The 21,453-nt window shown below is 29.3% G+C and overlaps 4 protein-coding genes across 4 annotated transcripts in view; 1 reads left to right on the top strand and 3 right to left on the bottom strand.

Annotated features, from left to right (window-relative positions):
* Nucleotides 1–36: 36 nt before the first annotated feature.
* On the bottom strand, nt 37–2,964 carry LOC100169094 (pre-mRNA-splicing factor RBM22). Its single transcript, XM_001943046.5, has 8 exons — nt 2,812–2,964; nt 2,672–2,736; nt 1,758–1,811; nt 1,517–1,693; nt 1,370–1,456; nt 1,085–1,299; nt 654–797; nt 37–594 (listed from the first exon to the last, which is right to left on the bottom strand). Exons 2-8 carry the CDS (start codon nt 2,723–2,725, stop codon nt 180–182), a joined length of 1,146 nt encoding a protein of 381 aa, XP_001943081.1. The 5' UTR covers nt 2,726–2,736; nt 2,812–2,964; the 3' UTR covers nt 37–179.
* A 169-nt stretch (nt 2,965–3,133) lies between these two features.
* On the top strand, nt 3,134–4,292 carry LOC100167033 (kxDL motif-containing protein CG10681). The gene is given in 3 exon segments (NM_001293440.1): nt 3,134–3,676; nt 3,750–3,949; nt 4,031–4,292. Coding segments are annotated over 3 exon segments (450 nt in total). The 5' UTR covers nt 3,134–3,530; the 3' UTR covers nt 4,135–4,292.
* A 1,094-nt stretch (nt 4,293–5,386) lies between these two features.
* Nucleotides 5,387–6,972, bottom strand: LOC100165640 (coiled-coil domain-containing protein 103). The gene is made up of 4 exons (XM_001943237.5): nt 6,589–6,972; nt 6,365–6,503; nt 6,001–6,278; nt 5,387–5,924 (listed from the first exon to the last, which is right to left on the bottom strand). The coding sequence occupies exons 1-4, from the start codon at nt 6,720–6,722 to the stop codon at nt 5,762–5,764; spliced, it is 714 nt and encodes a 237-aa protein (XP_001943272.1). The 5' UTR covers nt 6,723–6,972; the 3' UTR covers nt 5,387–5,761.
* Nucleotides 6,973–10,751: 3,779 nt separating this feature from the next.
* The window catches only part of LOC100165018 (calbindin-32), a gene marked incomplete in the record, with an annotated part of 30,204 nt that continues 19,502 nt past the window's right edge, over nt 10,752–21,453 (bottom strand). The window contains 5 exon segments of the mRNA XM_029489174.1: nt 10,752–11,655; nt 11,990–12,061; nt 14,829–14,885; nt 21,182–21,227; nt 21,435–21,453. Coding sequence (XP_029345034.1) covers nt 11,497–11,655; nt 11,990–12,061; nt 14,829–14,885; nt 21,182–21,227; nt 21,435–21,453 — 353 coding nt within the window.

The following is a 21,453-nucleotide window of genomic DNA, read 5'->3' as shown; positions in this document are numbered from 1 at the left end:
ATATTAAATATACAATATACAATAAAAACTACAGAATTTATGACTTTTAAGTATTTTATTTTTTCTAAATGTGATATTTATATCTGGTTATATAATATTTGGGATTGGTTATCGGAGTTGTCTGTAATACTTAGATCAAAAACGTGTAAAAAATGAATTATAATTTTTTTTTTTAAATATCATTTGCTTGTACCGGGTGGGTAAAGGGGTGTTGACATGTACTGCATACTCGGATGAGGTAATGCTGGCATGACAGGTATAAAAGGTGTAGCAACGACAGGCACGGCTTGAGGAGCAATGTTGAAAAAATTGTTTTGTAGTTCCGTAGGCAATGGTGGTAATGGAGCAGGTAATCCTGGCGAAGGTTTCATTTTGGTTTCTTTCATGGCCGCTATACTAGTAGTTTCCTTATCTTTACGTGCTTGAGCATGACCCCAACGTACATTCAATTTATGTCCACCCAATGTCAAACGACCATAAGTGCTCTCAGCTCCCATTTCGGCTGCAGCTCGTGTGGTATACTGAATGAATGCACAATTCTGATGAGCTACATGAGTAATGTTTCGTATTTCTCCATATTGATAAAATACATCCCTGAAAGTTAAAAAAAAAATCTTTAGCAACTATAATTGTACATTCAGTACGATATTTACCTCAAATCTTTTTCTGTAGTTATATCATTCAGGTTGCCAACATAAAGTGTTGTGATTGTTTGATCCTCTGGTTTCTCCAGTTTTGGCATTTCACTGGCTCTGTTCATCATTTTCTCGGCAACAGGATCATTCACACCATAATATCTAAAATGAATATGATAATAAGTATTTATGTTGACATCCTTATAAAGGTAACTATTATATATTACTAGATTAGTGATTATTAAAATTTAAAAATCACTACAATTTCAGAGAAGAACTTGCAATGCTATAAATCTTACAAATAACTAAAATTTTCAATGTAAAAACTTGTACGAATCAAGAATAAATTAAAAAGTGCAAAACTATATGCATTTTAGTACATTTTGAAAGAATTTAGAGCCTTATTTATGACTAATTAACAATAAAAAAATGGAATTATTTAAGATTACCTGTCTTTGAAATTTTGATTTGATAGTGGATCCTCTGGGTCTGTAGGTCTTTCATGACGATATGGACATTCTTCTCCTCGGCGACATTCACCTTTCACCCAAAATGAACAAATATGTGGCCGATTACGTTCATAGTAAGGAGCTTTGCGAGCCATTTTGGCCAGTACGTCACTAGCATTCTGACATTTTCCTCCAGCTTCATCCATTTTAGCTAGCTAAATATAATACAACAATTAATTTAGGGATACATTTTTGGCGAACAGTAGTTAATATTAGGTATCTCACTTCAGAATCCATATTTTGAACAAAATATTCCTTATTAACATCAGACTTGGGAATTTGTTCTTTAATTTTTAATGCAGCATCACGAACCTACGGTTAATAAAAATTTCAAGTTGTCAAATATATTAAATCAAATAATTAAAAATTTACTTGTAAAGGAAGTCCATATTCGAGATCCAATAAACATGTCTGGCAAGCATTTCTTAGCCGTGCACAAGTTTGACATATTTCAGTTTTCTTGAAACGCATTCTAGCGCCTGGGCACCAACGGAATACTGTGAATGGCCTCGCACAAACTTCGCACTCTTTGCCATATTTTTCTTTTGCCTAAAATAAAACTTGGTGATGAAAGTTATAAAATACAAAAATTATGTTAGTTAAATAAACTTACCATTCGCAAGTAAGGGCTATCTCCTAAACATGTTTCACAAACAATTGGAAAGTCCTAAAACAAAATTAAAAATATTAGGTAACATTTTGATACATGCCATTATTGGAATTCATCATAGGTACAATATAATTAATACAATTAATTAATTAGTTTATCCCAGTTCTTATGTAACACACTAATAACTGATGTGAAAGTTCCATTTAAAATTGAACAATTAAGTTCACGGTTTTAAAAATTAACTAGTTCAAGATCAATTTTTTGGTAATTAAAATTAACTAGTTAAGTTCATCAAATTTAACCAAGAGAAAATTATAATGTTGCGATTGGTACGGTAAATGCCAAACAACTCATAAAATGACGGAAGCAACATTTACCGTTATACCTACTGCCAATAACATAATAGTTACTTTAATAACAGTAGAGATCTATTAATATTAAATACTATATTGTTGTATTTTTCTAATACGCAGTTTTAAAAAATAACTCTTCAAAGAAATACTCAGCTCCACACCAGTTACGCAATATACATTATATTATAATATATTTTAATTAGTAATATAAAGTACAAATAACAATCGATTTATAAAAATACATAAATCCGTCCAAGGGTTTCACCTCTTAGATAAAAATATGGTGCACTTGTCACACATAATTTTCCACTACCTATATAAATGTATAATATGAAATATCAGTTATAAGTTTTAAATTATACCTATGAAAAATCCTTTATGTTTCAAGTTCGTAAAATTGAGAATTTAGTTCACGTTCAAGTGAATTTCTTGAAAATTGAACCCAACTGTTAGAAATTGGAATTGAAACAATCACACAGTAATGTTCGCGTGTATTAATCCATAATTCGAGTACGGTAAAAATTCGTTGTAAAATTTAAAATAGATTATGAACCAGATACTTACGGAGTCTTCCCAATTCTGTCGGTTGTACGTGTTTGTCGTTTTTGACAACGACATATTTAAAAACGCTGTTGATGAAACAAAACGGAACGATAAGTTAAAACATTATTATTGTATAGAACAGTAGAAGTATGTTGACTTACTTGACCGAAAACGATTTGCTTATGATAATGAATACGATTATACTAAGTATACCTACCTACGAACTTACGAAGTATGAACAAATATTAATTAATAATTATTGTGAAATATGAATGGTATATGAACGGTATATTATAACATATAAGTACAGTAAACACTAAACACATAACACAAAACCTTTTCCGAAAAGTCAAAACCTCAAAAAGTTGATAAGAAATCAAAGACGTTTCACTTTTGATTTTTGCCACGGATGTTGTAGATGTTGATAATAACATGATAATCATGATAAATGAGATCTTATTTGTCATGATGATAATAAAAATTAATATCTTTATTACATAACAATAATTATTAATTATTAATTTATTCATGAAGAGTGAGGACTAGAATCAATCCGCCTTGACTAGAATAGAATTTATTACCTACTGTCCTGTCCTATTAACTTACAAAGCTACAACCATACATAGACCTTAATTATATACGATATTATTATAAAACTAGTTTTATATATTTATCTATATTCTATGGTTAGAAACTTAGAATATACAACTGTTCTGTATAGGTGCATAATATTGTTGTTTTTTGTAATATTAAATTTGAGTAAATTCTGAAATCTCGATCTGACTGTTCACATATTACATTTTAAATTTATACGTTTCCGATTCTTTGACCTTAGTAATTATTTTTCGTTCATTACGGATATCTAACCACCGAACGCGAAATGGCCGACACCACTAGCGAATTGGACGAAACGCCGAGCATCGAGTGCTTTCAGAACTACACCGCGCCCGAGGTGTTCATACAGGGCATCGCTGGCATTGTAAACCAGGAAGATGTCGAGTCCATGATCATTGCCCAAAAAGAAATGTAAACCGTTAACGCAGCCTCAAAACCCAGAGTTGCTTAATTCTTCTGACTGTGTATGTGTCTCTGATTTAAGGTTGCAGCGTTTTGAAAAGACCAATGAAATGCTCACCAACTGCAATTCGTTGTCAATGAGTCACCTGAAAACCACTAGTCAGGATCTGAAGAAACACACGCAAATGTTGGCAGAGTTACGCAAAGACTTGGACAGTACCTTTAAGAGAATAGCCACTATTAGGTCCAAGATTAAAGTCCAACATCCAGACTTACAGAAAAGTAAAAATTATAATATTGTGGTAAATCAAAAGCTTAGAGTGTACGCCTTATCTTAATATTATTGTTATCCATGAATTACAGGTATTTTAGAAGAGAAGCAAAAAGAGCTGGAACAAAAGACTGTAGACAGTTCATCTAGTGGTAGCGCAAGTACTGCTTCTCCGTATAATTCTGACACAAATTAAAATACATTTTTTATTCCAACAAAAATGTATATCACGATCTCAATAAATTTTCCATAACAGTTTTAATGTATCTAGTATCATTGTATATAATATATTATGCTCATTATTTATTTAAAATAAGAAACGTATTTTATTAAATGTATGGTCTTCGTTCAAAATAAAATGTTCATTGTATGTATATCACCAAAGTAGGTACATAATCTTAAGTCCAAAAATGTGCAGTGTATAACATGGATAATTATTAATAACTTATAACTTTACTAATACTGTCATCTACAAGAATTAGGTATTTTAATTTAATTATTAATTTTGATACCTATATATTTATTATATTATACTTTAAAATGTAAATTTAAAATGTATCATTGAACACCTCGGATATCTAACGAGTAGTGACTTATTCATAACCATTAACAGTGGTATTGAATAGATATATTATTCCACTACAAATTTGATCGGCCCTTAACATGCCACTTAACTTCTCTTATTTCAAACTTTAATATATATAATATGTGTGAAAAAAAATTATTTGATATCTTTATATTTATATTTTATATTTATTATAGCTTGATTAACTAATGTGCATATAAATTTTTTGGTAACCCATACATTTATAATATATGCATGTAAAATTTACACCATTGTATTGGGCCACTGGTCGTAAAATATTTAAAATAAATTTAAAGGTATGTAATACCCCTAAATAATTTATATTATGTATTTGCAAAATGTATTACAATTTACAAGTACTTCAAGTTTTATAAATACATTTTAATCATAATATACAAATTAACTGAGTGAATATTTTAGTAAGTTAAATGAATAACAAACATTATGTCATAGTGTATACTCTAGTAAACAATTTAAGTGTTTTTTAATTCAACTATTTTCCAAAACTTTTTGATTAAATTATGAACTTTGACCTTCTTAATTTCAACACCAAGGCAACATACATTATATTACATCCCACATTGTAGTACACAAAGTCATTTTAATAGTTTTACACTAATTATCACCAAGGAAGAACCTGTGATGGAAATACAAAAATAAAAAGTAAATGCAACTATGTAATGCATCATATGATAGGTCTTAAGCCTGGTCCAGAGCAAATACATATTTGTCGGAAACATGTTCCTGACAATTAAAGTATCCTAGGTTTGGATACGGCTTTATTCAAATTATTTTCAAATCACAAAATAGATCCAGAATATTGGTACCAAGGGAACAAATTTAAGCATTAACTAGAACATTATTTAGTCTTAAACATTATATTTCTGTAATAATGAATACATAAAAAAAAAACAAATACAAATTTATGTCAACATATTATAAAGCAAAATAAAATAATGATAACCAGTATAATTATAATATTATATTGGGAGTATAATCAGTCTTTTATAATAAAAATAAAATAAATAATACATATTGCCACACATCGTGCGATGGGATATTGAAATGGGATGTTATAATAAAATCATTGCATCTATGACGTGACCATAGCAGTCGTTATTTTATTCTCTCACTAAACACTTAAAATGGTATAAGGATTTGTGTGATATGTAGGTAAGTATAAGGTATGGAGGATTGGGAATATTTTCACTATTAATACTGAACAATTGTGATTTGTTTAGACTTTATATTTTCTCCTTAGTGTACTCAAACTCCACTCAGTAACTCCTTGTTCGGCCAAATCTTGCTGACCAGACTTTAGGCTCTCCTCTAGTTTGTTGAACAGATTACACAACGTGTCCAACTCGGTTGAACTCAAAAACTCAATGGCCAATTCAAACCTAAATAAAAAGAAAGAAAATGAATAAAGTAGGTACATACTATAATATTATTGGGTTTGAGCTGTGGTAGGCTTACCTTTTCGTCCCGGTGATCACGTCTAAAAGTCTGGTGACTGCGACTATGTCTGGGACACTATTTGACGGGAATATGAGTAGTGTTTCGAGCAGTTCGACCAAAACAGATGGAGGTATCTCTTCGGTGTGAAACGTGGCGGCCACATTTTCAGCACCATGTAGGCTCAAGTACTTGTATCTGTGTTTAGCCGTGCTGAGACGGCGGAAACTCAGAATAAACTCTTGGACTATTGGAGAGCAAGCACTCGGTATGTTATCCTTGATGTCGATGTCGGCGACCTAACGAAAAGAAACGAAAAACAGTCAGCGTGTAACATAGCACGGAGTCGTCAATTGATTCAAATTATTGTTGAATAGGCACTCACCGCGAAATCAGAACTCTGTTGCTTGCTGTCTTGCATGTTGTGAGCTGTCACTACGTTGTTCCACACTGCCGGTGGGTGGCTCTTGCACTCGATTTCTTTCTTGGTCAGTGGACGCAGATGAGCTGCCTTGACAATGTCGCTGTAAAAAGTGGTATTCGTTGAAAATCTGTCTGGTTAGTGTGTGGTGTAGGGCCGACACCGCGGACCAGAAGCCTGAAGCTTACCTGAACTCTTGGTAAGTGGACACGCTCTTCACGGCCCTCAGCTTGGCGTCGTTCTGTTGCCAGTAACGCACGTCTTTCTCTACATTGTCGATCAGTTCATCTTCGAGGCTCTTGAAATCCGCAGACGAACCCATTAGTTGCCGGACGGGGAGTGTTGGAGAGATGCTGGTCGGCGCTCGAGGGGTAGTTCTACTGTACCGCGGACACGGTGTGCACCGAAACGCCGTTTGATGGGTTTTTTTTCTTTTCACTAGATAATAAAATGACTACCGTCTCAGTCCGCCTGCCTCCACCAGTACACGGCAGCAGCTATCTATTTAGGTATATCACACTTCACACTTGTCGAAATTTGATTAAGCTTTCCCCGTCTGGCCGTTTGTTTTCTCCATGAGCTGCTCGTTGAGACCGTACGGGGTGGACGTATGCTCGGGCGGGCTGCGCGGCGTTGGGTGTTGTTTACGTCGGCGGCCCCGTCGCCATGCCGACCGCGGCCAGGGAGCAGCGCCAGCCAGGGGACAAGTGGTTGCTGGCTGCTGCTATCCGGGGTCTATGGTATCGGGATCAAAAAACTAACGGGCATTTTGGCCCGGGAAAACAGTACCCGGTGCTTGATACTGTCTGCAGGTGGTGAGGCTCGTCATATTATACTCATATAATATTATGTAGGTATGAATTCTAATAATTATTGTGGATTTGCGCCCATCATTTTTCCTAATTTCCACTAACAACAGTTTGTGAGGAACGTTGTATTTCATGGTGCATAGAAATTTCTAATAACCTATACATTCAGTGGAAATTTCATGTATTCAATTTTTTTATATTTACACCAAAAACCAAAATCGATTTTGTCAAGAACCGATTTTGCGTGATAATTCCAGTTTATCATTAATTTTAGATTCTGAGCGGAGCAATGAATGTATTGATTTTACAATGTGTGTTTTTATTTTTATTTTTTATTTTTGTGTCTGTGTACACGATAAGTAGTCGAAATAATGCTTCGATTTTCAACTTCAGTAGGTATCTTGTTCAATTGGAAAGTGAATATCGTTGGTGCATTGGGGAGGTCAAAAGCGCCGTGAAAAACAAGAGAAAAATTAAGGAAAAACGGGAATTTTTACGCAAAATTGATTTTTCACAAAATTGAATTTGGTTTTTGGTGTAACTTTAAAACAAATGACCGTAGATACATGAAATTTTCAATGGTTGTTTATATTTCCATTTTCTATACACGATAAAATTTTTAAAATATTTTGATTTGTTGAGAGCTGTTTAGAGACATTTTCAGTTTCCCATTTTATTAGTTTTTTTTTCTATGATTTATGAATATCAATTAGGTTTTATCTGTTGGGCCAAAAAATGTAAAAAGGTAATACAAGGCTCCTTATATATTTTACAATAGCAGTTAAAAAATATTTAAAATACATAGGCACAATTTTTTTTTATAAGCATTTAAAGATCGAATTTTGACAAAATTTATCAAATTTAAAATTGAATAATTATTTTGTAGTTAAAAATGTATAAAATGTTCAACTTTTATATCTAAGGATTCAAAATTTAAAACAAGATTCCATGTAAGACGTAAGTAGTTAATTCTGTTACCAAAAAATCTAACAAATACATTTACACAGTTTATTTTTATAGTCATTTTAAGTTCAAATTTGGACGAAATTACATATTAAAAAACCTAAAATAACTATTTCAGTTATTTTGTTGTGATTGTATATATTATTCGTGGGTACTTGAAACTTCTAAAGTATAATATTATATATCTATGATAGTATCACACTATCACGGTTTGTTGTTGATGTATAACGCATTATAAGTACCTAATGGATATTGTGATCTGATTAATTTGGAATTTATTACAGGTACTTATATTATAGGTCAATTTTTTTTTAATACCATAGATAAGTATATGTCACTAATGTAATTGTTTAGGAGTGTTTGAAGTTTGAATTTTGAAAAAACTAGTCTAAATCACCAAAACTATTTTAAGTTAGAAATTCATAAACATTTTTCTATTTATACCTAAGATTTTAAAATTCAAATCAAAGTTTTTCATAAGTTATTATAATTTCAGTTCGAAAAGACGTATGTCTTATGATATTGTCATAATATTCCTGTACATTTTTATTGGCCTTCTACTCTTCTATTTATATTATATTAACTTCGATTATTTTAAAACTATTCAATATCACTTTGTTTAAGACCTAAGTATTATTATGTATATTCAAATTTTTGTATGCTATAACTTATAAGCATTAACTGTTAACCAACCACTTGTTCAAAGATAATAAAAAAACAAATCAATGTGGTTTCTTTCATTATTCTAATTTATATATGTTATAATTTTTATTCAATTTTTAACTCGAGGAAAATTTTAACGTAATCCTACAAAATAATAATATTTATGCTTCTGGTAGTAGTCAGATACGATATAAGTGTACATTTATTACACCGAGTAATCCAAGTTAAAAACAAATTATATATAACACCAGAGAGCACATAAAAGGCATTGTGTGCATTGTGCAGTCATCGTTAAAGTTGTACAGATGATCTCTTTATATGCATTTAATATATTATGAGGACATTCATATAAATTGCTATTCGTTCTGTTTTAAGATATATTTCAGTCATGGCTGTTATAGGTACATAAGAAACACAATAACGTGCTAAAATATTAAATTGGCATAGGTGGTATACTATAATATATGGTACCTACGATAGTAGACGCTTTTTTCTATATAGGTATTCGGATTCGTAGGCAGCAGTGCTGTATTATTTTTATATAGGGGGGGGGGGGTTAAAATCTGTGGAAAAAACTTATTTTATCACCAATGTAGGTTCGATATATTATGATAAAAGTGTATAAGGGCATTTTACCACCATGCATTTTTTTGACGATACGGACTCTTATCAGAGTAGAACGTTCTAACCAAAAATTCAAATTACTTAGTGGATATTCCTATGTTTTTTTAACTACATATACCTACTCCATACTTAATCTATAGTGTGTAGAGTTTAAAATGTAATATATACAAATTATCAACTACCCATACACTGAATTATGAATTAAATTATAAATATAAATAATTAATTCAATATACCTAAATATAAATTATAAATCATATTTAAGTATTATAAAGTATCTATACCTATATTTAATACACTTTATTTTAAAATATTTATAATATACATTCCTTTATACTATATAACCATACTATACTATATATATATACTCCTTTTGGTTAGGTAGGCAATGTACGAGAATTCGATATTTTGATGCATTGCTTGCACCTGATTTGCCGAATAACTAATGGCAACCAATAATAAATAAATAGGTACTAATTTCTACTAATTGTTTCTCCATTAACCGTTACCAACCATTTATAAACAAAAATGTCCATCTTAAATCCCAAAATCCTTGTTTGAGTACCTTTCTTGGTTGGGCCAACTGGGTCTAGTTATGAATTTAAACCATTCAATGACCCACTCAAGCACACACAAACAATTTCATTAAAATCGGTGCAGCCATTTAGGAGGAGTTTAAATACTTAGGCACACACAGACAGAAGAAACACTATAAAATATTATATATTAAGAAGATAATTATACATATTCCTACATTCCTACCGCAATAATTCAATTTCATTTTATTTTCGGATAATTTTTATATTACTTATTGAGAAGTAACAGTAATTTTTTTATGCACTGCTATTACAGCAAGACCATTACGGTAAAAGAATTAAAAACCTATAAATATATCGGAATTTTGAGCTGCTTGCGATAGAAATGTTATTTATCAAAGAATGTACAAAAAGCGTACTCGATAGACCAATGTAAATTGTATTACAAATGTAAATTTACCAGAGTCAACTTTGGTATACCTTCGTCTACATACCATGGCTGTAGACATTACTATGGTCACATAGTTATTTTCATATATATTATTTTTAAGTTATTCTCTAATCTGTGGTATGGTTGAGCAATAGTATTTGATATCATAATTCATAGTATTATGATATTAAACTTTAGAGTTAAAAAATATCAAAAACTATATTATACGTACTCAGTTGTAGTTATTATATTATTAATATTATATATACGGAAATGAGTTGTAGTAGTAATAATAATAATAATAATAATAATAATAAACACAGTAATAATAATAATAAGAAAGAACACTTTTACGATTAAAATGTTTTAAATATTTGAACGTTTAAACATAAGGTTACCTAGTATACCTACTACACTAAATAATATCAGAATATCGGAGACAATAAAGTAAAATCACACGAACAGTTGTTTTCAACATTTAATACTATTCACTAAAATCATGACTACTGTATAATATTAATAAGATAAAAATTAATACACTTATAATCATATTATTATTGGGCTATGATGATAACTGGTAAAAAGTAGCGTATTAAATACATTTTAATTATTTTAGTAGGTATGGATCTATTATATTATAATATAACAGCATCTATGCATGCTATAAAAATAATTATTATGATTATTGTTTTACATTTATCTCTGGAAGAGATCATATTTTTTTTTTAGTTATTAATTAAAATGAAGATTGAAAGACAAAAGTGCAAGTATAGTGCATCAAGAATGAAATCGAGAAGTCCTTAGCCATTTACCTAATATTATATATAATATTATTATGGAATGGAAATTATTGCTTCCGAGTTACAATGATAATAACAAAACAAAAAAAAATAGTATAATATTCCTACAGTTAAAATTTAAAACAACAAACGTACTTAAGTTTAGTTAATAATAATATCAAAATAACAACAAATGCATACGAATCTCGTCACGGAATTACGCAATATTGTGCACGATTACTTATTATTATTATTATTTTTCTGCAGACGACTTGTATGAATTTTTGAACAGTTATTCCTTTTTAGCGGCAGAGTCGTCCTCCTGGTTGTGTTTCGCCAGTGCAAGGAGTATCATTGTCAACTCTTTCCTGTTGATTTTCCCGTCGTCGTTGTAATCCACCCCTCGCAGTATAGTTTCCTCGAAGTCTTGCAAGTCGTCGGCGTCATAATCCTACAAAACCAACAGTGAGTAATTATAACATTCTGCAGTTTACCTTTCTCTGGTGGGTACATATATAATATTATCATAACACATACAATATACCGGTGATGACAATTTCACTAAGTCTACACAGGAGTTCTATATAGGTATAAGAGGTTGATAGGCATATATAGGAGCCTATATATATATTATATATACGCGTGCAAAACTGAAAAGTTAATGTAATATTATTGTTCTGAGAACTTGCGATATGCCTAACCAGGAGTATTATGCGTATGTATATATGCATAGAACGTGTAGACACAGGCACGTAATAATATTATAATATTATAAAATAACAGACCTTTTTAACCAGCTCGAGCAGATCCTTTAGAAATCCGCGTAGTTCTTCGTTCTCAATCGTGCCATTATTATCCTGCGAATAATCACGAGTATATTATATTATATAAAATATATTATATAGGTGCCATATCAGACTCTTAATTTCAGAAAACTCGCAAACGCACTCACGCCACAGTATAATACAATACTATACATTATATAAATATTATAATGTCTATAACTTAACGAATAAACAATACACGTTAGTTATCGCAAGAGCGCACTCGAGTCCTTATCCATTCGTATCGTGTTCATATTATATATAAGTGAAAAAGGATTCACCAGAGTTAAGACCCTATTACTATTATTATTATTATTATTGTCAAACGACTAGAATTAAATATTGTAAAAGTAAAACACTTGGACTTATAGCGTCTTATTGGAGAGGATGATTTGACTAGCACTACCATACTTCTTATCCATCTCAATATTCACATATCCATACAAAAAGTGACATAGTATTATAGTAAAGACTGTAGTAAAGTTCTTAAGTTATTTGAGTTTCAAACAATTCGGGTGTAGTTATGTTTAAATCACAAGACTAAACAATACAATATAATATTGTAAGTAGACGAAAATAATGTTTTTAGTTATCATATAATATAATTTAATAGTATTTTTTTTTTGAATACTGGTACTGGTATTATTCTCTGACGGTTATAATTAATTAAATGGTTTTAAAACGTCCCATTTTATGTAAAAAGTTTGTCAAATAACTTAGTGATAAATTGTAATATTAATTAGTAAATTATGCATAATATTATAAGTTATATATATACTTTTTTTTTGATAATCTTAGCTAAACATTTAATTAACTCCGTAATTTATTTAATATTTTATCATAAAATCATGTTGACACAATTCATAAGATTTAATTGAAGTCTTACGTGGGCCAGTTTGATATTAAATATGTAAAATATTATATATTGTTTTTAATGTTTTCGCGAAATAATTTCGTAGAAGTCATTTCAGTAAAATCAACTTGTAAAAATGAACAAATAAGTTCTGAGTACAATTTAAAATCAGTTTTAATATATAACCTGTGAGGTATAATATTCGTGTTTATAGTCTGAGATGGATATTAAATTTCATCAAAAAGCAGCATTGAATAAGTTAAAATATGTAAATATAATTAACAGTTACAAGTATAAATTAGTAAAATTATATTATGTTTTCAAATGTCTAATATATTATATACGTTCATAATGTAATGCATTTTATTTATTGTATTTTTTTTTCGAAACATTTTACTAAATGTAAGCAATCGCATCTAATATATATAAGAAAGTAGTTGTAAGTTGTGAGCAACAAAATTGAAATCGTTTTGCAAGAATAAAGTTTGACGTAGTTTGAAAATGTTTGTAGGCAATAGGGGATTTTTTTTTTTATAAACTACATATAAAAATTGTTTATTTTCTTCATATTATTATAACTATTGAGGAGTTTTTGTTCGAAAAATAACCAACATAAACCATTAATGGAAATATTATTATATCTTGTCGCAAAAGTCCATTTGAGTAGGTAATATCCGTTTTACAGTACCTATGTACCCTGCAGTTGATTTAATGTAGTTGTTACTTGTTGTAATGTATGGATTAGATTTAAATATTTCTAATGCATACTCGTAAGTGACATAATTTTCATCAGAAAATGAAATATATAAAAATTATGAAATAACTGGATACGAGCAACGTAAAATATACATAATTCATTAGGAAGAAACGTTTGGCTATAAATGGCCTAAATGGATTTCTTTCTCTGACTCCATATCGAAATCAGACACTAAATCAACTTGTCAGCTACTATGCGTACTCTATTCGCTGTCCAAAATATATTCCATCTTTTTCGGTATCGTAATTTATAGATAAATATCGCTTACCTATCTGTTTTTTCCTATTTTGTTATTGGATATAATATACTATAGAGTATAAAGTATAGAATAACATTTATTTTTTGAAATTTCTTAGTAAGTTAACTTTGAATTATGATAATACTATGATAGTATTTGTCAAACAGAACCCTGCCGAATATCGTTAAACCGGCTATAATGCTTTTATTAACGTTTTTATTAAGGAAATCTTAAAATTTAAATATTTACAAAAAAAAAAAAAAACATTAAATAAAAAATATGTATCATTGACACTGAACAGTGAACATGAATGTATATAATTTAATATTTTGTGGGATATAATAACAGATAAGAAAAAATCCACTTCGTTATTAAAATATAATGTAGAACGAAGGTATATATTTTTAACGATTGTTTTATGTCTTTTAGCCTTCACAAATAAACGTGTCACATAAAAGTCATTAACCTCTTTATAATACTATGTAATTAAATTTAAAATAAATATTTAAAGAATTGTTTTTCTTACCACTTTTGTGTCATGTTTTAGTTTTAATAAGAAGCTCGACCGACATTACACAGTTGAATTAATCGTTTAAGTCTTTAAAATGTCTCAAAGCTTACTGAAAATGTGCTATCCCAGTTTATTTATTTTTATTAAAAGGTTGAAGCAAAAATAAAAACAATTTTCTATCTATATAAAATTCTATAAAAATATGCACAGTCACACAAATAACTAATATAATACAATATATTTTGTATATGTTATTAGGGAAAACTTTCAAAATAAAAATAAAAATATTTGGACTCTTGATATTTGTTATACTTATATACGCGTGTTCAAGTACATTTTAAATAATAATATTATATTATATTTAACAAATTATTATACACTTAAATTGCTTAAATAAAGCTAAAATTGTTTTAACTTTTAATTCATATTGCGTATACTTACTCGATCATACAACGAAAATACTCTTTCGATATCATCCTTTGTCAGTTTTGTAGCTCCCTGAAATCAATAAATATTTATGAATATAGGTACAATAAGTTTTTATATTTATTAGATAATTAATGAATTATATTATGAAAATAAGGGTTAGTTTTAAAGTACCTACATCTTAGATATATTAATTTTATCTTTCGAAAATGTTTGTTCTAAATAATATAATATCTTTGATGTTTATAAATATTAAATCATAATCGTAACATATAATATTGATTTTCAAAATATTTTTCACGGCAAAGAAAAAACGAATTTTTGAGTATTTATTTAATTTGATAGTAATTACTTTTTTTTTATCTATATCAATTTTTAAAAAGTGTATTATTGTAGCAAATAAGTTAGGATTTGACTTATAGTTAGAAAGTAGTACATTCAATCAAATAAAAATTCATTGATTCTATTATATTGAAAAAGTTAATAATACATTATATTAGAATAGATTAGATAATTTTAAAATCAGTTTTATAATCTACCTTTTATGTGTAAATTATAAACAAAATTACGGCGATGGTGCCAAAATTCAGACATTTAGAGTAAAAATAATTATACCAATTAAAGGTCGTAGGTATTTATTAAGAGCTATACCTATGTTAATCAGCAATTTGTTTGTGTTGACATTTTGCGTCGCTGAGGATATTTTATTTTGAATAAATTTGGTATTATTTCGTACAACACTATTAATTATAACTTTTTAATGAATATTACAGGTAGGTAGGTACTGTTCATTAGCAAAACATAAGTTGTAGTTGGCGAATTTCACGTTGTGTTCTTTGGACTAAATTAGTGGCGCATGATGTCTAGGAGCACGCGAAATTTAAACCCTTAAAGGTACGTAATTATCATCATAATATAGGTTTGAACTTGGATTATTTGGGTTAGCATATTATCAGTACTTAAACTATGTGATCTATGTCAAATCCGTGTGTGATTTTTTCAGAAAATGTTGATTTGTCTAAATCAAAGTTCAAAGTTCAAACAAATAGTTTCTGAGCTATTAAAATGTACGCATGTTTAGTAAGGATAGTAATAATAGATTCCTAAAAATGGTATTAAAAAATCATAAAATATATGTAAATAATATTAATTGATCTAGAATTTATAATACCCAGACAATAATTTTTATAGGTTACAAAATATTGATAGATAATATTTTAAATTACTAAAATGTTTAAATAATCATATCGTCGTAAGCAGGAAATTTCACAAACCTAAATAGTAAATTATATAACCAAACCTAAATAGTCTTCCAAATGTCCAAACAGTATCATGGACTTATAGGTTATATATCCAAGACTGGGCATTAACGAGTTAAAAAATTAAAGTTAAGTTAAAAAGTTAATTTAATTTAAACTTTTTAACTTAACTAGTTACTTTTTTCTTTTCATTAATTTAACTTTTAACTTGCTAAATTATTTTTTTCATTAATTAAAGAATTAATTTTTCATTTCAAGAAGTGAGTCAAGTTAATTTATTTTGTTTTAATTTAATTATATTTCACTATTTCAGACTATTTCGTTTTCATGTGAAAAAATATTTACCGTGAATTGTTCAAATTTAAAAATGTATATCATTTGAATTTAACTTAGGTATATGGAAATACTGGGCGGGAAAAAAATTAAGTATGCTGGCGCTGTGAAAACTTAATAAAAAGTTAACAAAAAGTGTGTATTAACTTTTAATTTTTAACTTTTTGTTATTGGTGCATATTAACTTAACTTAACTGAGTAAAAAAAATCATTGACTTGTCCAGCCTTGATATTATTCTTAGTAAATAAAGTTAAATATGTAAATCAAAAACTACTCGATTGAATTTCGATTTAGATGCGTTAAAGTTTTCAAAAAAGCCATCGTGGCTTAAATAATTTACATGAGAAAAGGGTGATAGTCGTTAAAAAAATAAATTTGTATCACCGCATGATGCTCCTTATATGGTATAATAAATCAAGGTGTTAGAAAATATGGTCCTCGAGTAGGGAATCTTAAAAATTCCAAACATCAGAATTTGAACAAATACATTAATAAATGATAAAATGGGGGTTGTGCATGTTTGATGAATCACTCTATATATGTGATTAATGGTATTTTTGTACGCACCAAGTAACACATCAATAATTAATGGCCATATTATAATATTGACGTGCGACGAAATGAATGACATAACAATATAAAATAATGCATAATATAATAAGTACGTATAATGTGTGCGACTAATTGACGCGCGTTGACTGATCGCGGCTGATCAACGCTTATTAAAAATGTATACTATAATACAACAAAAGGCTTTTATTTAGCAATTATAACAGTGTATATTACAAAAAAAAATTGTGAGCCACCAAGTACAAATTACAATAACCATATAAAGTACCCGTTACCCAATTATTAAATCACATGTAAATATATAATTATATCGGATTATGTTTTGTACACTGACAGTATATAATATTACGTTATTTACCACAGATTATCCCAAAACTATGAATTTTGAAATCGATGATTTTTTATAATTGTAAATTTAGGATTAGATTATTTATGATTTTGCATGTTTTTCTAAGGACCTATAAAACCCATTCCTATATAAATTTATTATAAATTCGTTCCATGATTTTTATGTTCAAAATATCATAATTATTTTATGTTTCATGTATTGCATATTGTCCAATTTTTATCTACCAGTGATTCATATTTTGGTTTTTATTATTTTTAAGCACACAGTTCAAAAAAAAAAAAAATAATTTTAATCAAAGTAATTTTATATTAATATATTAATCTATAAATTTATATAAATATTATATCCGTTGAACTTTATCGTTGAATTTACTACTTACTAGCAATAAAAAGATGTAGATTCACTGTGGAAAAGTTAAAAAAAATCATACCATTGTTTAATGCAACGCTCTTAATTACATACTTAAGTCATATTGTGCAATGCATTATTAATTAACACATAATATATTGTAATGAATAAACATTTTTTTTAAGGTATTATTATAAAAATGTTCGTTCATATTTGGTTTATTTACAGTGCATTAAGTACTCCCCACTTCTAGACAATGCGTATTATATCTGTTTTCTATTTTATATAAAGACTATTAATATTAAGGATTATAATCCTTAGTAGGTAGGTACAATTTAATAACTTAGAAACTAATCGATTGAATTTTGATATACACTTGAACGCATATTATTATATATAACGTTGTGCCTACGAGCGGCTACTCGCTACAAAATTAAAAATATATGTTGGTGGATCACGAGAAATGTTTACGAAAAGACGATTATATTGTTACAGGAGGTACCTATAATAATAAAAACACAGTAACAGTTACGACTACAAGACACAGAGAAAAGATCAAAATTATTATAACGCGAGAATTATTATAACAATATAGTCTAGTGCAGACGGATTTGAATAATATTCCACGACGACTTATAGTCCGCAACACAGACTGGTCTGCAGGCGTCGTGACGAACGGGAAACTAGGAAATTGAATTTTATTCCGTCTGAAGCTTCGCGTTAAACATAATTTATGAATAGAATATGATAATGATGCAGTAGCGATGGTGTCTCGCCGCTGTAGGTATAGATAGGTACCGCCTATACATAAAATAATAATATAATATCTCTCACCGGATCGATATTATTTTATGTCATTTTATTTTTTTTTAAAGACAAAACGCTAAAACTCTGCGCCGCGTATTGTACACCCGTTTCCGCCAAACATATCCGGACCCGATTCAGTAGCACACCCTCCCCCCCCCTTGACAAACCTACCACCACAACAACACCTTTCGACCTCGCGGCTGTATTTTACAGGTACGTGTATCGGACGTTTCGTGATACCCCTGAACGTCGAAAAACGGGAAAAAGACGTGGAATTCCGGCGTTGATGACCTTTACGGTTCTCACAATATACATTTATAAAATGTAGGTAACATCTTATATATTTAACATTGTTATTTACAGCTCGTTTTGGAGACCCAAAAACGTGATAAATATACGTAATATATGAAATTCATATGCACGCGTGTGTTCAGGGAGTCATTTATCGTCGCAGACATAATATACAATAATAATAATTATTCTTTTTATAAAATTTATTCCAAGAGGATAATGGGCCCCTCTGAGAATACCCACGAAGACTTATCTAACAATGTTTTTCTTAATATTGTGTTATAGTTATTTACATAAATATTATTATTTACGTATACGCGTTGTACATATTATTATAATATAATAAATTAATAATAATAATTTTAGGATGTATGGAAACGAATTAAATTAATTTAAATGACAACTGTAGCATTAATCGACTAATACTATAATACATTTTCATTAGGTTCACAGTTTGTCACATTAGTCAATTGTGGGATTTTCGAGGGCACTGATGCGGTGTTTTGATGGCTCTTGCTCGATTGATATAAGTCCTTAAAATTTAAAGATTTCATAACGAAAAATGAATTCCCCAAAAGACTTGAAAAGTATATATAGAGTTCTCGTATGCGTACCAAAAAACTGGGCGTAAATCGCGTTTTATTTTTTTTATGAGCGTTTGAAGTTAGTACTTATTTCGTAAGTCGTCAAGTTTAGCCTAAACTATAATGTCGAAGTCACTTGTTATGAGCTTTTGAATTTCAAACTATGATAAAATTGGATTTTTACGCAATTTTTTATCAAATGAAGATATACGTAGAAATTTGAAACATTCCACTATCACTATTAAATTATTATTTTCTATACACAGTGAAATCAAACAATTATTAACGCTAATTTTTAGTTATATTACCTGATAAGAATTTTAATTTTTTTAATTTGAAAACACTATATACCCTGTACAATGTACACTATACATAATATTGTGTCGTAGGTCTATGTGTACAGTACGTGTTTCTAACCTTTGCATTCTCACGGACGTATTATAATGCACATAATAATATAATACATATATTATATCAACGAAACCGACCTTAGGTCGAGGAAGGGTAGTTCGCACGGTATAGTTTTTCGCATACAATAATAATAACCGTATAATATGCGTATTGCTATATAGTACCTATATAGTATGTATATGTATTATTATTTTCGTTATCGCGGTCGTTTGTTTGCCGGCGAAAGTTAACGGGCAAAATAATACATGTACATACCAGGTATGTCATAATATATATATATATATATATTTATATAGATCGTACATATTATATAGCTACAATGAACTCGTTCGCGCGGGCGCCGTGTGCTATTCTTTTTCTCGTATATTTATTGTTGACACGCGATTACAGTACCTAATTTCGTTGTTGATTTTTTTTTTCGTACCCGCCCACGCGGTTCGCCCGATGTACGAACCGTGCACACATCAAGCATGTATAAGACATAATTTATATATATATATACTGTTATAATATATAATATGTACTAGGTGATTCTTTTATCGAAGAACACTCATTATTTCATAGACCATTAACGTTTTTGATAATAGTTTTTGTTTTACATAATATAGGTAGGTACCAACTATTTTAACTTTTAAGTCGTTACGAAACGACATTTTCCATACTCAAACGTAGAATATCTTTCGGAATATTTCATTTTATAAAAACAAATTTCGGACGAGTATTTGAATAGTTGTAAACTTGTCGGTATATAAGCTAAGTTTATAGCGGAATGGTAGACCAACGAATTGCGGGGTACCTTTGAACATTGAGCCACTCCACCAATCCAAACTTTAAATAGTTATTACTCGTTAAGTCATAAGCTACTCGTCCAAAATTAAAAAAAAATTTTATTTAACAAAGTATTATTTTATTTTGCTTTGGAATAAGAATTAAAAACATATGTTGTCTTAAAAAAATGAAAAATGAAAAAAAATGAAAAAACTTAAAAAATGATAAGCAATAAAAAATGGCTACATAATTTTTTTTTTATGTTGTTTTGTAACGACTTAAAATTATCTTGATAAACGTTAATAGTTTTTGAAACGATGGGAGTTCTTCAAAAAAATAATCACTCGATATAGTATTATATTAGATTAAGGCTTTATAGTATTTATAAGTAGGTATATATTATATTTTATAAGTTGTATATTTTAATATAATGAACCTACCTAAGTATTTTATGTAAAATTAAGCATCAAAAATATATTTTAATATTTATTATATTTCTGTAAAATTAAAAATAACATTATGTTTATACACTTTTAGGCCACTAAGAACTTTTGATATTTTATGTGGCTCTCGAATAAAACAATTTGGAGACCCCTGGATTAGGCCGTAGGCGTATAGTAAAAATATTATGCATTAGGTATACTCACTTTGAACACTTGTCGGCACAAAAAGTTCTCCTTGACTGGCAGCAACCTTATAACGAGGATAAGGTACAAGATTAGTTTTATACATTCACAACTGCTTTGCGCGTTCCGCTGCCGCCGCTGGATCGATCGATATCAATTATTGAATTATTATACATCATCGATGGAAATCGTCGATATTCGCAGCGGCGGTGGCGGAAACATAGAGCGCTTATTATTTATGGTTCATGCTCGTAACACGTAACCAAACACTCACTTGGCCATCTCGGAAAGCT

Source organism: Acyrthosiphon pisum, chromosome A2 (genome assembly GCF_005508785.2).
Source record: "Acyrthosiphon pisum isolate AL4f chromosome A2, pea_aphid_22Mar2018_4r6ur, whole genome shotgun sequence".
Classification (NCBI taxonomy): Eukaryota; Metazoa; Arthropoda; class Insecta; order Hemiptera; family Aphididae; genus Acyrthosiphon; species Acyrthosiphon pisum.
This window is presented reverse-complemented; position numbering and strand designations above follow the sequence as displayed.